This window comes from Myodes glareolus, chromosome 3, assembly GCF_982192425.1.
Source record: "Myodes glareolus chromosome 3, mMyoGla1.1, whole genome shotgun sequence".
Lineage (NCBI taxonomy): Eukaryota > Metazoa > Chordata > Mammalia > Rodentia > Cricetidae > Myodes > Myodes glareolus.
In genome coordinates, this window is record NC_142028.1 from 129,033,986 (window position 1) to 129,054,828 (window position 20,843).

At 40.6% G+C, this 20,843-nt stretch overlaps 1 protein-coding gene across 3 annotated transcripts; it reads left to right on the plus strand.

Annotated features, from left to right (window-relative positions):
- Positions 1-1,487: 1,487 nt before the first annotated feature.
- Inip (INTS3 and NABP interacting protein) lies at positions 1,488-15,011 on the plus strand. 3 transcript variants are annotated; one of them, XM_048458976.3, is made up of 5 exons: positions 1,488-1,663; positions 2,884-2,964; positions 9,148-9,250; positions 10,896-10,986; positions 11,566-15,011. In XM_048458976.3, exons 2-5 carry the CDS (start codon positions 2,940-2,942, stop codon positions 11,659-11,661), a joined length of 315 nt encoding a protein of 104 aa, XP_048314933.1. In that variant the 5' UTR covers positions 1,488-1,663; positions 2,884-2,939; the 3' UTR covers positions 11,662-15,011. The 3 variants fall into 3 exon arrangements, with proteins under 3 accessions (XP_048314933.1, XP_048314935.1, XP_048314936.1); XM_048458978.3 differs by having other exon boundaries at positions 10,911-10,986; XM_048458979.3 differs by lacking the exon at positions 2,884-2,964.
- Positions 15,012-20,843: the final 5,832 nt, after the last annotated feature.

The following is a 20,843-nucleotide window of genomic DNA, read 5'->3' on the forward strand; positions in this document are numbered from 1 at the left end:
TTCTGAGTAAATTGGGAGCATGGGCACCTTGGGTGAGAGTTGAAGTGGGGAGGGGAGAGGCAGGGAGGAAAGCATAGAAAAATGTCGAGCTCAATAAAAATCAATTTTAAAAAAAGGAAAAAAAAACCCCAAGAGTCAACAGAGCTGGGTGTGCTGGCATAGGCCTGTAAGTTGAGACAGGAGGATGGCAATATGCAGCCTGGGACACAGGATGCTTTAAGGCTCTTTTGCACATACCAAAACCCTGTGTCCAGGGGCAGGGGTACGATGGATGGATGACAATTACTAAAAGCTGATCCCAGAGGAATTTCTTTCTTTAGAGCAAAGACAGTATGCCAAAGTTAAGAATTTGAGCCTCAGCCCCTGGCAGAATTTTTGGGTTTTAGCTCAATTCTTTACTAGACAGAATGCAGTAACATCTCTGAGTGCAATACACAAATCAGGCACAGACATAAGCTGAAGATAGCCAGCACCTAGCATGGGAAAACACTCAACAGTTTCTTGCTGAGAACAAAATAAATTCTTGATATTGAACTTACTGTTGCAGTCATGGACTCTATAACAAAGTTGTGCACCATAACATTAGCAAAAATTAATTATTATTTTAAGAATAAGGATTAATATAGTCAAGACTGGTCTCAAACTTGCTATGTATCCAAGGATGACCTCAAACAGAAGATCCTTCTCCCACTGAATTCCCCAGCTCTGGGTTGAGGAGGTATGCTCCACCATCCCCAGTTGTATTCAGTGCTAGGTATTTAATTCAGGGCAAGTACTCTATCAACTTAGCCACATCCTGAGCATAGTAAACATTAATTATTAAGAACACAAGTTCCAAGTTGTGGAAAGTGATCAGTGTCAACAGAACAGGTGTTACACATTAAAGAACATTTACTTTTTAATATAAACGTTTGGATTTAATGTACTGCAACGCAGCATCTAATTCCTCAATAGTCTTAGCGTGACACTTTTTTTGTTTGTTTTTGAGACCGTGTCTCTGTGCAGTCCTGACGGTCCTGGAGCTCGCAGAGTTGACCACAGTGCTGGGATTAAAGGAGTGCGCCACAACACCCCGCAGACTTTCATTTTTAAAATACAGATTTTGCATAGTAGTAAAAATTTGTAACATCTTAGTGCTTTTTTTGTGTGTAAACAACAAAAATATTTCTGGGATGGTTGTTAAAACGTGAACGTGAACTCAGCCTCCTTCTGAGGCTCTGCTGAAGTGGATTAGCACCAGGTTTAAATCTTGACAGACCAACATCTAGTCTCCTACAAGCCTGGAAGACTAAAACGTCAATTTAGGTGCTAGGAACTCCGCACCATCTCCCGCAGTACAGCCTGCATCTCCCTTGAGCCTCCTCGACTGTCATTCTTCAGAAGGGAAACCCTTTCCCTCCGAAGAAGCCCTTAAACCACGAATCGCCTGGCGTAGCGTCCGTTGCGTCCAGACTGTAGGCGGGACTTCCGTTTTCTTGGGCTCTGTCAGTCAGGAGGCGGAAGCTGGTGCCGGCGGGAAGGTTGTTGTGCGGCGCTACGTTGTGCTCTTGTTGAGTTCAGTGTGGGCTCCCCGCCCCCGAGCTGAGGTCTGCGTGGGCGCCCCCCCCCACCCCGACACAGACGTGACCGGACAGCGAGGTTTCTCGAGACTCCGCGTATCCGGGTAAGTTGTGGCCCCGGCGCCGCCCCGGACCGCGGCCTCGTGCGGACTAGCGGGCGCAGGTTTCGCCCGCCTTGCCCGCAGGCAGGTACTACCTCTCCCTTTCTCGGGGTGGCTCGGCTTTGCTCACATTGTGCACCTGCCGTTGGAGACGCGATTCGTTTACACCCGGCTTCTGCTTCGAGCCCTTGTCTTTACTTTCGCTCAGCAATTTGTTCTCTTCTTCTGCAACCCTGTTCACGCCATGTTTTTGAGTCAGGTTCTGGCCATGTAGCCCGGGTTGGCCTGGTACTCGCAGTTATTCTACCCTATCCTTTCGAGTGCTGGGATTACCCATGTGCCATCACGTTTTAAAGAGCGCGTTTGTTAAATTGGTTCGCCCCAGTCACACCCCTGTGTGATTATTTGAATGAAAAACAGTCTTTTAATTTCGATACTGCTTAATACAAAACTTAATTTCTAAACTTAGAAATCAGCAGGCTTGGGGCTAGGGAGGTGGCCAAGCTGGTAAGAGCACTTGCTGCGCAGGCATTAGGATCTGAGTCGGAATCCCCAGCATCCACCTCAGAAGCCCGTGTAGCTTAGCGCCTGGACCCCAGAACTGAAGGAAAGTAGAGACTAGGTGAGGATTACTGGCCGCCAGTCTAGCTCCAGGCTCACTGAGAGACCTTGCTTCAAGGGGACAAGGTGGAGGAGGGTGATAGAGCAGGGCATGCAGTGCCTGCTCACACATGCTCGCCACTGGTCACACATCACACACACAAACACACAAACGAGGAGTTTAAAGATGCTCCATTAAAAACATGTTTTGGAAACATCTTACAGAGGCTATGATGCAGAACAGGTTCTTTTCCTTTGCCAACAGGGCTGGGATATTTTTTTAAATGAACAGAGTGATTTTTTTTTATATAGAATTTTATTTTTCTTCCTAGCATTGATCATATGGATACTTTCAAAAGGTTGATATATTTGATAAATACATCTTAATGATGTAAATTAAAGTAATGCTAAATATTGTTATTAACGCTGCAATACTGAAAGCTGCTCACTTAATAAAGTGCATGAGGAATTTGCACAGTTAAACTTCTGATTTAAGTCTTTTGTTTTTTGCGGGTATCTTTCTAGAGACTAAGAAACTGAGCTCAGCCCAGCAGTTTGTCACAATTTTGAGATTGTCATTTAAGGCCAGTGCATTTTATGTGTGCACATAAATTTTTTTACAGATGATTGTAAAGTGCTGATCAGTGGCCACTGAATATAATTGAAACAGAATAGGAAGATGGCAGCAAATCCTTCAGGACCAGGTAATGCATGCTGGGATTTCTGTTATTACTAGGAACTTTTCCCTCATACATTAAATGTATTTGAAGTAGACAACATTTAGTATAGAACAGTTACTGCAACCAGAATTAAAGAATGAATAGCAAAGTGGAAATTCCCAATTTAAAATCAGTTTAACACTATATCAGCTATACATTTTTGAATATTACTAATACTGTGTTTTAACCTGTTAAGATTAGTGATTCACATTGTAAACCTTTTTTTTTCCATTTATTTTTGTATGGTATACATCAGTATATATGCATGTTTGCCTGCATGGGTGCATGTTTGTGGGGGTGGGCATGTGCGCATATAGAGTCTGGAAGGTTGACATGAAGAATCGTCTTCATCACTCTTCACCTAATTCATCGAGGCAGGGTCTCTCGGTCCAATCAAGAGCCCGCTGATATGGCTTTCTCTCACTAGCCGGCTTGCTCTAGGAATCTCCTATCTCCACCTTCCGAGGCTGGAATCACAGGTGGGCCATTATGCCCACCCAACATTTATGTGGGTTACTGGAATCTGAACCCTGATCCCCGTGGTTTTGGGCACAAGTGCTTCATCACTGAATCATTTCCCTGACCTGCAGCACACTTGATCCTTCGGCACCAGTTCTCTGCTGTTCTGTGTGAAGTCAGTGTTATTTTTAAACTGTCATCAGATAGTAACCATGCCTTTATCTTCATGGCTATAAAAACTTCAGTCTTTCACCTGTTACTTTTTATTATTTATTGAGACAAGGTCTTCCTATGTAGTCTCGGTGGCCTGGAACTCACTGTATAGACTAGACTGGCCTTCAGCATGGAGATCTGCTTGCTTTCGTAGTGCTGGGATTAAACACATGGGCCGCCACACCTGGCTCATAAAATTTAGTCTTTAGAAAATATTGAATATCATGCTGTATTTATTTGAGATTTTCTTTCTTTCTTTTTCTTTTTCTTTTTCTTTTTTTTTTTTTTTTGAGATGGTTTCTCTGTGTAGCAACCCTAGCTGCCCTGGAACTTGCTCTGTAGGCCAGGCTAGCTGCAAACTCACAGGGATCGCCTGCCTATGCATCCTAAGTACTGGAGTACTGGGGTTATTTTTTAAGTATTTTTAAGCATAAACCTTGAAACGGGTCTCTTTCCATATCAGGTCTGAACTGTATGACTTTTAGGTGTTTTTGACACATCATCACAGGTAAACATTGTATTTATCTTTAACTTCTTTTTAAAATTAAATTATAAAGGTACTGGTTAAAGTAGTTTGATTACATTCTCAGTACTTCCCACCCCCTGCCAAAACTGAGCCAAAATGAAAACTAAAGAGTCCATTTCTAATTCACAGTTCCAAGGTCCGTATCCCTTCAAACACATGGTCAATACCCCACTCGTGGTACCAACTTCTGTCTTAGAGTTTCTATTGCTGTGAAGAGACACCATGACCACCTATATTCTTATAAAGTAAAACATTTAATTGGGTGGCTTACAGTTGCAGAAGTTTAGTCCATTGTCATCTTGGAGAGAAGCATAGCTGCATGTAGGCAGACATGATGCTGGTGAAAGAGCTGAGAGTTCTACAGGAAGTGAACTGGGATACTGGGCATGGCTTGAGCATGTGGAGACTTAAAAGCCCACCCCCACAGCGACACTTCATCAACAATGCCACACGTCTTAATAGTGCCACTCCCTCTGACCTTTGGGGGGCCAATTACAAATTACCACAGTGATTTATCTGAAAAGTGAAAGTATTTTAGTGTAGTGTTTCATTCTAAGAAAATTGTATTTGACAGACATGAGGATATTACAGTTCCTACTGTATAATACAGTAAATAATCCTTGTGCTAAGAGTGAACACAGCGCTACAAGTTATAGCATGAGACCATAGGTATTAAAGAAAAATCTCAGCTGGGCTCTGCTGGTGCATGCCTTTAATCCCAGCAGTCGGGAGGCAGAGGCAGGTAGGTCCCTGAGTTCAAGGCCAGCCTGGTCTACAAGAGCTAGTTCCAGGACAGGCACTAAAACTACAAAGAAACCCTGTCTTGAAAAACCAACCAACCAAACAAACAAACAAAAAGACTCACAGGGATCTCATTAGTGAGTATAACCTTTTGTTTAAGTAGTTTAACCTTTAAGTTTGTAAGAATTCTGATGGGGAAAGAAAATGAGAAAAAATTGTACCTTATCTCATATAACCAGACTTAACTAGTTTGCCTTAAGTTTCAAGTTTGAAGTAAGAAATTATTAGTACTTAAATAATATTTGTTGGCTTTTATATACTTTCATAGTATAAATACTTTGCTCAAAACTCATACGACACAAGGTCATGGTATTTTTGTTGTCTGATTGGGTTTTTGTTCGATCTATCTGTCTGTCTGTCTGTCTATCTATCTATCTATCTATCTATCTTGTTTTTGAGGCAGAGTCTCACTTTGTCGACTTGGCTGGCCTGAAGCCCAATATATATGTAAACTCAGTTTGCCTCAGAACTCTGGATCAAAGGTGTTGCCACCACACCCAGTTTAGATCTAAAGCTTTAAAAAGGAAGGATACATTTCAGAAGGGTAAGACAAGCTCAGAAGATGCAAACAACACAGCCTTTCCTCCTTAAGGTACTCTGCTTTTCAAGTACCAGGATTATAGTATTAGCACTATGTCCTGCTTAAGGTTTCAACTATAATAGCCTTAAAGTTTTCATTGAATTTGAACATCATGTATAAATATGATAGTTTTTTTTAGCTTGCATTATTTAATCTGTGTAATGTTACATAGGGCTTATTGAAATACAAGGACATTCTAGAGGTTAGACCAAAATATTGTCTTCATTTGGAAGGAGTTTAATTTGATAGTTTTTTAATTTGTAAGGATTCTGAAATATCATATCCAATTATAAAAGTTACTTAGTAAGCAAGCGAAAATCCTTTAAAAATTTTTCTGAGAAGAAACATTTCTATTCTGGCTATGGGCTCATTTTAAAATATTAGTTGCCATATAGTGTAGCCCTTCCACAATAAAAGTACCTGGGAATTCCTCTCTTTTTATTTTTACCTTATGCTGGCTTAGAATTCATTCATCACCAGTAGTCCAGGCTGGCCTGGAAGTTCTAACAGTCTTCCTGTTTGAGCTCTGGGACTAAGGGCTGACTGGTCTCTTTTTAATATTTAATTTTTTTTTAATAAAGACATCTTGCCTTCTTACAGTAAGATATTCCAGGTCTGTTGTGCCCTTTATTTTATTTATTATTATTATTATTTTTTTTTGTAATAGGGTCTGACGTAGCTCAGGCTAGCTTTAAAACCTTGCTGTACAGGTTTTAAAATAGCCTTGAATGCCTGATCCTGCTGCTTCCACCTTCCAAGTGCGAGTACTCCCCAAGTGTGGGTCTCCATGCCCAGCTTTGTAGTGCATCTTTATTATGGGAGAGAGGCTTTATAAATTAGACTACATCATCAGTGATATCATTAGCTTGCTTTGCTCTTATATGACCAAGCAGTGCATGACATTGGCGAGCAGTGTAGGTCCTGTCACATACAAAACTAGGCTGTTTTGTTTCCGCTGTACTTGGGATAAGTTCATGTTACCTGGACCTTCCATTCTTGGCCTGCCTGACCCATTTTTCACTAGAGAAGGGGGAATTTCAGTGACATGACAGTTGATGTTGGTATCCTGTTTTCACCAGGAGTGTGTCAGCAGGAAATGAAGAATTGTCCGGAAAGCTCATAAAACCATCATTTTAGAAATGCCAGAATGTACAGTCACTGTTAGTTATTAAAAAGGAGTCTGCTATTACTAGAATTTTGTGGTATAACAAGAACAGAGATGGAAAGTAGGAGGGGATAAATTGCTAAAATGAATATGGCAATCTTCTGGCCATAGCCAAGTTGCTGGTGTCTGGTTAAATTGAGAACTGCAGGTTTCAGCTATGTCTGGTTAATCTCATATCTATGAATGCCTTATACATGCTGCACCCAACCAGTCTCTCCCTTTTGGGGACATTTCCTCCTACCAGTTCTCTGTAAATCAATGTAAAATTTTCAGTCCCTCAGATGGGGATTTAGGCATGCTTAGGTCTACCCTGCTTAAAGTGCCCTCATCCCAGAGTTATCCTTCTAGTCTCCAGAGCTGTAATTGTCTCTTGCTACTCTTCCTCTTATAGCCTTCTGTGCTTTCCAGTCCCTTCCCCTCTCTCTAGCTAGGGATCAGAAAGGCTGATGCCTGTGTACATACAAACAAGACTCCTCAGGATTATACTTGATAGTGGCCAGTTGGGCAAAACACTCCTGGTTCTGGTTTGTTGCTGCTGCTGGGGCATACATACCAGATCTTGAGATAGGTTTGCAGAGGCTAGACATCTGAGATTGTGGAGATTGCTCACATGTTGGCATTTTAATTTGGATTTATTTGATTGCTTTTTTGAGACAGGGTTTCACTGTGTGGCCCTGACTGTCCTAGAACTCACTTTGTAGACCAGACTGGCCTTAAACTCAGAGATCCACCTGCTTCTGCCTCTGAAGTCCAGGGTTTAAAGGTGTACGCCCCCATCACCTAACTTTAATTTGGATTTTTAAAGTTTAGATGCATGCTGCCTGTGTTCTGCAGTCACTGCATGACTTTGCAACATGTGCTGAGATCTTACCTAAGAAGTATTCGATAAAAGTAGGTGTCTGTATATCCCATGAGTTGTGTTCTCTTTCTGTGTCTCTGTCTCTGTCTCTCTTTCTCTTTCTGTTTTTCAAGACAAGGTTTCTCTGTGGCTTTGGAGCCTATCCTGGAATTTGCTCTGTAGACTAGGCTGGCCTCATACTCACAGAGATCCACCTGCCTTTGCCTCCCGAGTGCTGGGATTAAAGGTGTGCACCACCACCACCTGGCTATGTGCTCTATTTCTTAGACTTGATTTCTGGTCTGATCAGTTGCAATTCTTCAGCTGTTCCTTCAAAAAATACATCATTTTTGAATGAATTTGACCTGAGTATGCATAGTATTTTTTTTAAGACTTATTCATTTTATGTGTATGAGTGCTCTATCTGCTGCATTCACACCTTTATGCCAGAAGAAGGCATCAGATCCCACTATAGATGGTTGTGAGCCGGTTGCTGGGAATTGAACTCAGGACTCTGGGTGATGGCTGGGCCATCTCTCCAGCCTGCAAAATGCTTTTTCCTTCATGTAAGAATCTGCAAGCCTGTAGATTTGGCTGTACAATAGTTTGGGCCCACAAATTTTGTTCAAAACAAATGCCGTAATTTATACCTTGGTGAGTAGAATTATTTAAATCAGAGTCTTGGTGCTAGAATTGTGGTTAGTGGAAGAGTGCTTGTACATGGTATGTACAAGGCATAGGCCCTGCTTTTGCAAACATAAATAAATCTTAAAAGTCCTTTTATTTTGTACCCATCTACTATGCCTATTGGGTTTTGTTTTGTTTGATTCTTTTTTTAAAAAATATTATGTGTGGGTGTTTTGTTTACATGTATGTCTGGGTACCTTATTTGTGCTCTGTGCCTACAGAGTTCCAAAGATTGCCTTGGAACTAGACTAACTATTGTGAGTGCGTGCTTGGAATTGAACCCAGGTCTTCTGGAAGAGCAACCAGTGCACCTAACTGCTGAACCATCTGTATGCGTGCACGCACACACATACACACCTCTTATTTAGGGTCAAATTGGGTAACCCTAGTTTTGGCCTGGAACTCAACAGAAATCCACTTGCCTCTGCCTCCTGAGAGTGTTGGAATTAAAGTTGTATGCTACCATTGCTGAGCCTGGTTTTTTTTTTTTTGTTTGTTTTTGTTTTTGCTTTGAAGTCAGGGTCACATGTAGTGTGTAGCCCAGGCTGCCCTTGAAGGTGGTGCAAAGCCAAAGATGACCTTGAACTTTTGATCTTTCTGCCTGTGCCACCACATCTAGTTTATACTATATTGGAGAGCAAACCCAGGGCTTTGCAACTCTACCAATTGAGCTAACCCCCTACACCAACCCCTTTGAACTTGGGTTTGGCTGGCCTTGAACTCTACCTCTCAGTGCTAGGATTATGTTTGCCACAACATCTGGTAATGTATTATGCTCTTAAAGTTGCTGGGAAATGGCTTGTAGGATGAGTTCATGACCATGCTAGAGAATAGGAATTTTACTTTCTGGCTTCTACATGGTCTTGGTCTAAAATGCTCCTTTCTTCTTTTTTCTTTAGGTTTTCAAAATAAAAATAGAGTTGCGATCTTGGCTGAACTGGACAAAGAGAAAAGAAAATTACTTATGCAGAACCAATCTTCAGCAAGTCACCCTGGAGCTAGGTATTGACTATTCCATGAAGGTGGTATTATTAATCATACTTTTAAAGAGAAAAGCACTGCCTCCCACTCTTTGGAGGTCTCGTTACTGTTAGAATTAGGTCTACTCTTTAAGCTTCTCCTTACCAAAATCCTATTTGTGATCGTAGTCTGCTCATTCCTAGTATGTGCTTCATATTTCATCATAACTGCTATTGTCTATGAGATTTGTTCTGCACATCTGCATGTCCCTAGTGCTTAGCACAGAGCCAGCTATCTAGTAGCTGCTTTAGAATCTTCATAGTTGTTTAAACTATGTAGAACATAGTACCCTAAGTCTAATTATCATCCAGACAGTGAAGTGCGGTTCTGCTGTTGATGAACAGTCACACTGTTTGTTAACAGGTTTTAAAGATGCAGTGTCTGTTGTGGTGGTGCCACACCTTTAATCCTAGCACTGGGAGGCCATCCTGGTCTATAGAGTGAGGTGCAGGATAACCATAGCTACATAATGAGGCCTTGTCTTAAAAAACAGAAAACAAACAAAATAATAATATTAATAAGGATAATGGTAGACAGAGGTACTTCAAATACAGTTAAAAGTAAGGGGTTGTAAAGTATGGGTCTATATAATAATAGATTACTTGAAATCCCATACAAATAACAGGCTTTCTTCATAAATTAATGCAGATAATAGGAAGAAGAGAAAATATGCTTTTATTTTAGAAGGTAATTTTTTAAAAAAGATTTATTAATTTATTATATATACAGTGTTCTGCCTACAAACCAGAAGAGGACACCAGACCTCTTTACAGATGGTTGTGAGCCACCATGTGGTTGCTGGGAATTGAACTCAGGACCTCTGGAAGAGCAGCCAGTGCTCTTAACCTCTGAGCCATCTCTCCAGCCCTAGAAGGTCACTTTTTAAATTTTATGAGATACTGTTTTGCTGTGTAGTCTAGATTGGCGTGGAACCTAAGGTCCTCTTCTGTCCACCCCCAACCCTGATAGGCACCACCATGTTCAGCTTCGAAATCCTTTTTATCTTTATAGAGAATACACAGGACCTGAGAGATGGCTCAGTGGGACAGGAGGCTCTTATCCCGAGCATGGTATAGAGAACTGATCTCCATATGTCTGACAAAAACAAACAAATTTAAAAAAAATATATTTTTTAAAGTAATATGTAATGAAGACTGTATGATTCAACATAAGTACAAAAGGCTTAGGGATTAATTCTGTGGTTTAGTGTGCTTACTGTGCCTGAGGCTTTGGGTATAATTTTTAGCACTACACACAGAAAACAAAAACACCAGATGATTCTCTTCAGGATTACTATACAGCACGATGTTAGTTAATAATGATATGTACCTGAAAATTATTGAGAGATCTTATATAATAATCATTATCATCACATTGGCATATGACATGATGGATAGGTTATTTTGGTTTGCTTAATTTTCTGTGTAAACTAATATTAAAAACACTGTAACCATAAATATGTACAATTTTTAAGTGGTAGCTACATCTCAATTTTAAATTTCAATTTACTATAATAAAAATGTTCCAGTCCAGTCTAATAAATCCCTTATATATCCTTTTTTTTTGTCTTTTTTGAGATAAGGATACCTTTTGTTCAGTAGTCAAGTAACCAAGATTTCCATTTTAGCATTTCCCTCTCCAGACCCTCTATTAACAAGGACTTCCGGGACCATGCTGAGCAGCAGCACATTGCAGCCCAGCAGAAGGCAGCTCTGCAGGTGAGCAAAATGAACCTACAGTCAGGTCTCATTGGAGAGTTCCAGGTTCTAGAAGCCAGCACAGTTCTTATTTTGTAACTCAGTGGAGCAATGTAAAACATGTTCCACACACAATCACAGTGGTTTGCTGATGTTCACCCATGTCACGAGGAACTGACATTACTTCAAGGGTGGAACGGGAGGATCTGGAATGAGTTCCAGGTCAGCCTAGGCTGCATTGCAAAACTGTATTTCATAAAACTTAAAAAATAAAAATTTGAAAGGTATAGTGTAATTGCCTTTGCTTTTAAGCAAAATCCCAGAACTGGAGTGGAGATTATAAAGATTACCTCAGTTTAAGTGACTAAAAACAGTCCTATTTATTTATTGATTTATTTATTTATTTATTTATTTGTTTTGGAGACAGGGTTTTTCTGTAGCTTTGGAGCTGTCTTGGAACTAGCTCTTGTAGACCAGGCTGGCATTGAATTCACAAGATCTGCTTGTCTCGGCCTCCTAAGTGCCTTAGTTTAAAAAACCGTCTCTTAATAGCATTTTAAACTGTCTCTTAACAGCATTTTTTTCTTAAATCTTTCTCAGCATGCTCACGCACATTCGTCTGGATACTTCATAACTCAAGACTCGGCATTTGGGAATCTTATCCTTCCTGTTTTACCGCGCCTTGACCCAGAATGAAGAAAGTATCTATGATCAAAGGAACCTTGTAGTTAGTATCAAATGTCAAAGCTCTCACTTGGCTCTATACAAACTCTGACTTTGAGGACTTCGGAGAATTTAGTTTTTGTTTCTTTAAAGAAAGGAATAAATGAGAGTGAAGAAAGAAGGGAAGCTGGGATGCTGAGAACTTTGGACACGATATGGTTGGCGGAATTGGTTGTACTGCCTGTGACTAACTTTTTTGTATTACCATTTGACTCTTTATTCTCAGACTTAGAATTGCTTAGTTTCATAAAATCTTCACCAACCTTCAAGAAGTTGGACTGAATGTCTCATGCATGAAGTCCTGGATTTGACCCTAGCACTGCACACACAAGCTCTGATACGCATTCCGGTAATCTTGGCACTGGAGAAACAGAGACAGGAAGATCAGAAGTTCAAAACCATCCTTGCTTAGGTAGTGATTTTGAGACCAGTCTGAGGTATATGAAACTGCCTCAAAAAACAAAATACCAAAACCAAACAAGAACCATTTATAGTCCTAACTTTTAAAGAAATGAGGGTGCTTTTTAAAAATGTGAACAATAGTCTTACATTACAAACATACTTTTGGTTTGTTTAGAAGCAACATATCTAGAAATACTCTGAGCTAATAACTAGTTCTCCTGTTCTGAATTTTAAAACTTCAAATAAGACTAAATTATCAACCAATCTTTGTTTTTCAATAAACGATGTGACTAAATACTGTTAGAAAAACTAAGTAATATGGTTGCTTTAAATGTATTTATATTCTCACTTCATGTTGCTACACAAATGGTGTGCTTGAGTGGTTTTCTATTTTTTATCTAATTGAAAATTTAAAACTAGGCAAATTAAAGCCTTTTAAATTCTCTTAAATAAAAAAGACTTAGGTTAAGCAAGTCGCTCAACAGGGTCAAACTTTGACAAGAAACTGAGGTGTTTGTTTAAATATGTGGTTGCCACTACCTTCCCCTTGTCTTACAGAAGTAGAAGTGTGGCCAGGCCATGCTAGTACTCACCTTTAATTCTAGCACTCGGGGGCAGAGGCAGGTGAATCCCTATGAGTTCAAGGCCAGCCTTGTTTACAGAGCAAGTTCCAGAACAGACTTCAAAGCTTCACAGAGAAACTCTGTCTTCCAAAACCAAAAACCGGTCTTGTTCTGTAACAGATCTTGCACACAAATGTCATGATCAAAATGTATGTTATAAAGGAGGTTATTTTGTAAGTATCTTGGAATTTTCTGTTCCTGAGGATTGGCCCTAGGGATTTGTAAAAACTTGCAGTGTTGTTTCACTGAGCCAAGGCCCCCATCCCTACACAACCCTGTGTAATTGACTGTCTTGCATCCCCATCCTCTGGTGTTGGGGAGTTTGAACTTAACTTTTTCAGTTGGGTCAATATTTAGCCACAGTTAGCCTCTAATACTTCCTTTTAGGCATTCTCATCAACCACAGAGCACACTTGGAGTGATGTGAGAGTGAGCAGTCCTAGAAGGGTCCTTAGTTCTGCAGAACTGATTTCTACTGAGTGGGTGGAAACCCACGGATTATACTAAATTCTGATTATACTAAAGCTCCCCATTGTAGGGTGGTACCGTCATGTCTGCTGTGTCTGTTCCTCTGCTTCCAAAAGAACAGCCACCTAGTAGCCTAGTAGCCTTCATTTTCAGGGGAACATTGTTTCTGTTCTATCATCCCTGACATACTGTCATGGTTACTGATGTTAGGAAAGTAGGTGTGTGTATAGTTTTTTCACTATTGTAGCCTTTTGTAATTTAGGTTCCTGTTTTCCTGTTTCTGAGATAAGATGCCCTGATGAAAATACCTTAAGGGAGAAAGGGCTTGTCTTGATCCACAGTTCAAGACACAGTCCATTATGGTGGGGAAGTCAAAGCAACAGGTGCTTGAAGCAGTTGGTTACATCTCATCTGCAGTGAAGTGGAGAACAAAGAATGGATATTACTGCTCTCTCCTTTACAGCCAGGGAATGGTGTGGCTCCCGACAGTGGGTGTATCTTCTACCTCAGTTACTACTATGAAGGTAATTCCACAAGGCATGCCTAGAGGCCCATCTCATAGGTGATTCTAGATCATCACCTAGAACTGATGATGTTATCCTACTAACTAGGACATTTCTCTGGTTCTCTGCCTTGTGTAACAGATACACAGAGATGAGTATGTGGCGTGTGCTATCTTTAAGGGACAAAAAGATCACTGAGATGTGCGTATGGGGCGGTGACATTGTGGAGGATCCTACTCTGGCACACAAGTAGTCATAAAGCAAGCAGTTACGGCATAAGAGACCCATCTGAGCACACTGCAGTTTAGATATGGCTAGAAGTATGTAGGTGATGTAACTGGCAAGGGAGTGAAGGGTACCCCAGACAAAGGTCAGAACTGCAGTCCAGGCCAATGTGGTGGTCCAGGACTCAGGTAAGGTCAGCCTCACTTACAGAGTGAGACCCTATTCCTTAAGCCCACCCTAACTACCACCCTCTTCCCCCCCAAAAAATATGATGAGAGAGAATGAGTTGGGTTAGGGAAGAAGACTGCAGATAGAATTGGACTCGGTTGAAGCCTGGAGGTAAAATTCCTTCCAGTGCTATTTCTCTGGGATCATGGGTAAATTTAGGCAAATCACTTAACCTTTTTGCATGCCATGCCATCAATAAGATGGGGACAGCACACAACTGGCTAGTGTCTCACTTGTTTAGGCCAGTAAACTACAAGTCTCAGCTTGTTTCTGAGTTAAGGCAGCTTAATAGTTTAATGCTTTGATTGTATCAGCGTTAAACAATGAAAATAGGAAATAAAACTGTATTGCTTGTGTTAATAGATGCTTTAGTTTCACGAATGTTCTGTGACTGTATATGTGTATTCAGTTTACATTCTATTCTAGTATATAAGTCTTCAAGGGTAAAGATTTTGTTTTTTCTCTGGTTCTTCTCTTACTTCATATAGAATAATACCTGCTATCTTGGGGGTATTTATATCTACTTGTTGAAGGAGTGAATGCAAGAATACATACACACACACACAACCTTGATTGCAGCATAAAAAAAATTCTGTATTATTTTTGAAATAGGGTTTCCCACTACCCTGAAACTCAATGATTTTGGTGGACTGGCTGGCCAGCAAGCCCCAGGGCTCCTCCTCCCCTTCAGTGCTGGGATGACAGCGAGTGCCAGGCTTTTATGTTGGTACTGGGGGTTGAATAGGTTCACATGCTTGTAGTTTACAATTTGAGCCATCTCCCTAGCTCCTAAAAAGATGTCTTTGTATGTGTGTGTGTTTTGTTTTGTTTTGTTTTTAGACATGGAGAATAAATTTTGAAAGTCACCAAATAATTGAGATGACAGTACTTTTTATGACAGAATAAAACCAAAATGACTCAGTGATTTTTTTTTAAAGGTAGGGTGGGTTTTGTTTAGTTTTTGTTGTTTTTTTTTCTCCCACCTCTGAATCTGAGCTATTTGATTAGATCATTTCAATTCTTTGCTTTGCTTTGGCAGGGAATAGTTTCATGAGTTCAAAGCCCACTTGGGCAAAGTCTTTCACAAGATTCTGAGAACAGAAGGTGAACAGAATGGGAATTGATAATTTGATTCAGCCCTACCAACAGGTTCTCATCAGTGAGCACAAGTCCTATTGCAGCAATGTTAAAGTCAATCAGTAGTTACAAAGTGCTTTCCCCATTCCAGTCTGTGCAGAGTAGTTGCTTTTATAAGAGCAAATAATGAATGGACACGGGCCATGAGAAGGGAGCAACACAGTCACTGTTTTAATATCAAGCATGCAAAGCCAAATAACTTAATCCTAGTGAATCTGATGAAGTGACACTGAGGATAGCACTTGAGCTTAATTTACAAGATGAAATATTTTGAGACAAAAAATAACATTCAAAGCAAAGGCAATGTCTGCTTGGAGGAAGGAGGATGTCAGGTGTGGGTGCAGGGGTCATTGTAGAACAACCAAGAGATACTTAGCTGGTGTATAATGTTTTAGTGATAGGAAAGCTCAGCCAATCACATTTGGCTAGGGTGTGGCCGCCTGGGGCCAAGGAAACAAGGACCAAAAAATCCAGGTGCCCTCCCCTTGCTCTCTCTCCCTCCAGCTGCCTGTGTACTCGCTGGATCTCGGTCATGTGAGTTTCCTCTGTTTTTCCAATTAGTAAATATATTATTTATCTTTGAGCTGGTCTGGGTAATTCTAACTGCCAATCGACCACGCCCTTCGTCCTTCATTTTAGAAATGATTAAGTGGATTGGGAATACAGTTCATTGGTAGAGCTTAGTATACATGAGGTCCTAAATTCAATCCCCAACACTGGTATTTACAAAATGAGCCTGAGTCTAGGATGAATTCATATTTCAGTCTTGATTCTGGGGTGAGTTACTTTGCTTGATGCAAAGCTGGGAGCCACCGATTATTTAGGGGCATAGTCAGGTATAGAGATGTATAAACTTAGCCCACATTGGCTCTTAGAAAAGGTCAACTTGGGAGACACCAGAAGAACATAACAAATTCATCTCCCCTCCACTTCACTGATTGATTTCTTCTGTCTTTTCCATCTCATTTGGACCCTATTCCCAAATTTCTTAGGTCTCTATGTACCTATATTCTCTTGAGGTTTCTTTAGATATGTCTCCAGGAACATTTTAAGGAAAAAGCCAGCTAACATCAGAGGGTGTTAATTTAATCTTCACACAGCTCATGAGATAATGAGTTAGGTGGATAGTTTTAGAATTTACTCAGTGTTACTTTCTTTCTGACAGTCATATTTAAAAAATATTTATTATGTATGCAATATTCTGTCTGTGTGTATGCCTGCAGGCCAGAAGAGGGCACCAGACCTCATTACAGGTGGTTGTGAGCCACCATGTGGTTGCTGGGAATTGAACTCAGCAAATGGGATCAGATGGGATCTCTCCATCCCACAGTCATATTTTTATTGGCTGCGTTTCCTTCTATGGAAGCTGACTCAGCCACATCTGCAGAAATGGACCTTAATTGCTGCAAAACCCAGTAGAATTCCCCACTACCAAAGCAACAGGTAGGTTCTGCCTAAGCTAGCCAGCACATTTCCAGAACACAGATTGGTTCAGATGAGACTCAGGAGAGTTTGCTGGGGGTTTAGAAAAGTTGCATTTTCATCTTTCTGAGAAAAATTCCATCTTCAGATGAATAAAAGGAAGCAGTGGGTAATGGAACCAAATTTAGGAATGAAGGCACCACCTTTACGGCAGAGCAGAGAGATGACCCTTATTGGTGACGTTCCTAGGCCTGTGACTGACATGACTCAGAAAGCCTCAAGATGCTGGTGACTCTTCTGAAATGTCTGATCTGGGATGTGACAAATGCTCATTAGGTTGGATTTAAGTAGGGTTCTGGGTTTTTTTTTTTTTTGGTCACTTATAAAGATCTTAATTAAAGGAATATTAATTTGCTGCCATCTTAGCCACACCGAATACGCAATGGGAATGCAGAATCCCAGTTCTTTTTGAGCACACAGTGCTGCTTCAGCATGCATTAGTATGCTGTCCATAGCCACAGAACTTGTTTGCCTATTCCTATCTTCCTGCTCTATCTACCACCTTGATACCCGCTGACCTCCCATGACACATCCTTCTAATTTCCTCACTGAACTATTGGTTCCATCACAAAACTACATGTATGCAACACAACTTTTTCCCCAGTGCCCCACATCTCCATTATGTTTACTCATTTTTGGAGATAGCAAAACTTCTCAAGAGAATGCAGCAAAATAAATCTTTTTAAAAAGATATTTATTTACTAAGTATACAGGGTTCTGCCTGCATACCAGGAGAGGTTACCAGATCTCATTATAGATGGTAGTGAGCCTCCATGTGAGTGCTGAGAACCCAACCCAGATCCTCTGGAAGAACAGCCAGTGCTCTTAACTTCTGAGCCACTCCTCAGCCCATATTTTCTCAAATGAGGTTCCCTTTCAGATAATGTTAGCTTGTGTTAAAGTTAACATAGAACAACAGCAACAAGCACTGAGCTGCCAGGTAGTGACGAGTAAAGCCCTCATGCGCTTTCCTGATTGGCCCAGTTCCAATGGATAGGTCAGATGTGTAACTTCACCTGATGTCACAGGGACCGGCAAAACTTGGATGAGCCCTTCGACCCAGAAAATTGTAAGAAAAATTTTATTTTTAATTCTCTACATACTACAGAGCATATGTGGAGGCCAGAGGCCAGCTTTGTGGAGTGGATTTTCCTTCACTGTGGGTTTTGGGAATAGGTCCAGTCTTGTAGCATATGTCATTTCACTGGCCCTCACAGTTAGGGAGTAGTTCATTATGCAGCAAGAAATATCTGAAACAGCTTGTTCTGCAAACTCTCGTACCTTTTATCACCATTTCTTTCCACAATGAAGTCTAATGGGCATCCAAACGTAACACGTCTAAATGTGGCTTCAGACATGTCCTCCTTCCCAGCACGCCTGCCCCATGTTCTCTACGTCAGTGACTTAGTCATTGCAGGGCTTTTTTCTCACATTTCCTCTTTTAATCTGATTGTGTCTATCCTCCAGGTATATTCAGAATCTAATGAATTCTTACCCTCTCAATGCCACCATCTTGGTCTACTGCAGCAGCCTTATGCCTGTCATTTCCTCCCATGTTCCCCCCGTTATTCCATCCCGCCTCCAAGTGGAGAATGGAAAGCAGTTAGTGAGCCATTAAAAATAAGTAAAGCACAGCCAGGCATGGTGGCACACGCTTTTAATCCCAGGACTTCGGAGGCTGAGGCAGATGGATCTTTGAGTTTACAGAACGAGTTCCAGGACAGTCAGAGCTACATAGTAGAGAGATCTGTCTCAAAAATCCAAAAATAAATATTAAATAAAAGTAAGTAAAGTACTTTAAAAATATGTCTGATGCTACTGATTATTTCACTATAAAGTATTCCCTTGGTAGGATGGTCATTACTAAAATAAAGTAAAACAAGACAGTAACAAGGCAAGGATGGAAAGGATGTGGGAAAATTGGAAGCTTTATGCATTCTGCTGGAGAAGCAAGTCCTCCAGCCACTAGGCCTTCCTGTCTGTTTTAGCACTATGTACCTCAGCCAACCCTGAGGAACTAAGAAAATAGGCCTGAGTAATTTCCTGGGCTTCACCCATTTAGGTGTATGTGCTAAGGTTGTGGGAGTGGGTTAGACTGTCCTAACGAAGTAGTAACTGTAAATGATTTTCAGAGGAGACACCTGGCAGAGTCTAGAGATGCAGCAGGGAAACCAGGAGAGTAAGAGACATCATGACTACAGGAACTCTTAGAAAGGAAAGCATTTTTTAAAAAATGTATTGATTTTTATATGAATATTTTGCCTGCATCCATATATATGTGCACCACATGCATATCTGGTGCCATGGATACCCTGGAACTGGAGTTAACAACTGTGAACTGCCATGTGGGTGCTGGGAATTGAATCTGAATCCTCTAGAGAAGCAGCCAATGCTCCCAAGCACTGAGCCATCTCTCCAGTCCCAAAGAAAAGTAGTTAATTGGGGCTGGCTTACAGGTTCAGAGGTTTAGTACATTAACATCATGGTGGGAAGCATGGCAGCACACAGGCAAACGTGGCACTGGAGGGTACCTGAGAGCCCTACATCTGGATCTGCAGGCAGCAGGAAGAGACAGTGACATGGGGCCCAGTTTTTTGCACCTGAAACTCAAAGCCCCCCCCCCACCCAGTGACACACTTCCTACAACAAGGCCACACCTCCTAATTGTTTGAAATAGTGCTACTCCCTGGTGACCAAGTATTCAAGCTTATAGGGACCATTTTCATTCAAACCATCACAAGCATTTTGAGAGAGAAAGGGGAAGCACATCAATATATTGTTCACAGTGTGCTGCTGTGCCACTGGAGGGAATGCATATGGGTTATACTTAATATAGAATACTGCATTTGTGTAGCAAAAGGACATATAATAAGCACAGCTAACATAATATTTTTATCTAGATAGTTGCTGCATACTAGGCATTGTCCTATGGATTATATATAGCTAGCTAGCTAACCTATATATATAATATATATAACATATCTTAATTCTTACAACCCTGTAAGGTAAAATGTGTGTGGTGTTACTCTCATTTTAAAGATGAAAAAATTGGAGCTGGAGAAGTGACTCAGTAGTTAAAAGCACTTGCTACTCTTGTAGAGGACCCAAGTTTAATACCCAGCACCCACAAGGCAGATTACAACTGTAAAATTGTCTGTAACTCTAGTTCTAGGGGATTCAATGTCTCCTGATTGTCAACAGCACTAGAACTTACGTAGTACACATACCTACACACATGCAGGCAAGTCATATGTATAACTATATCTTTAAAATTTTTAAATAAATAAATTTGTTGAAGTATAGAAAGGCCTTGCTTGGGATTACAGAGCTAGAAAGAAGCAGAATTGAAATTTGAACCTGAGTAGCAAACAGAAATTAATCAGGATGCTTTTTTTGTTTAAGACATTTACTTTTTACTTTAATATAAATTCAAGATTTATTTATCTATCTGTTTATTTATTTGAGACAGGGTTTCTGTAGCTCTTGCTGACCTGGAACTTGTGGTCTTGAACTCACAGAGGTTTGCCTACTTGGACTTCCCAAGTACTGAGATTAAAGGCAGGGGTACCAGGCCCGGCACTAAATTCAAGTTTTAAAACAAGGAAACAATGTAAATATAAAACATCAAATAAATAGTAGAATAAGCAAAATTGTCATAACAAAAGTTGTGAAAGTGGCATATAATGTCTGACACTTGGGGACTGCATGCAAGTTGGTAGTTGAACTGAGGAAAATGAGGGATCAAGAAAGTGACGTGGAAGTGATCTTTGCAAGGCTGCCCATGAACTGAGGATACAGTACGAAGGGACAGGCATAACAAAGCACAAGCACAGCATTTCTGTTAACTATCAAAAGTGCATTTGTTATTGGTACATTAGATTCTCTAATGCTGCAATAAAAAATTGACTTGGTTCTTTAAATTTGGCCAAACTCTTAAAGATGATTACCACAGCTAAGCATGTTAGAAACGTGCTAAATTGCTTCCTTGATTGCATGCTGAGCATTTTAGCAGCTGAGTACACTGTAAATACTCCAGCAGGAAATTTTGTTTCTCATCTTTAATTCTTTGGGATCCCATGAGAAATAT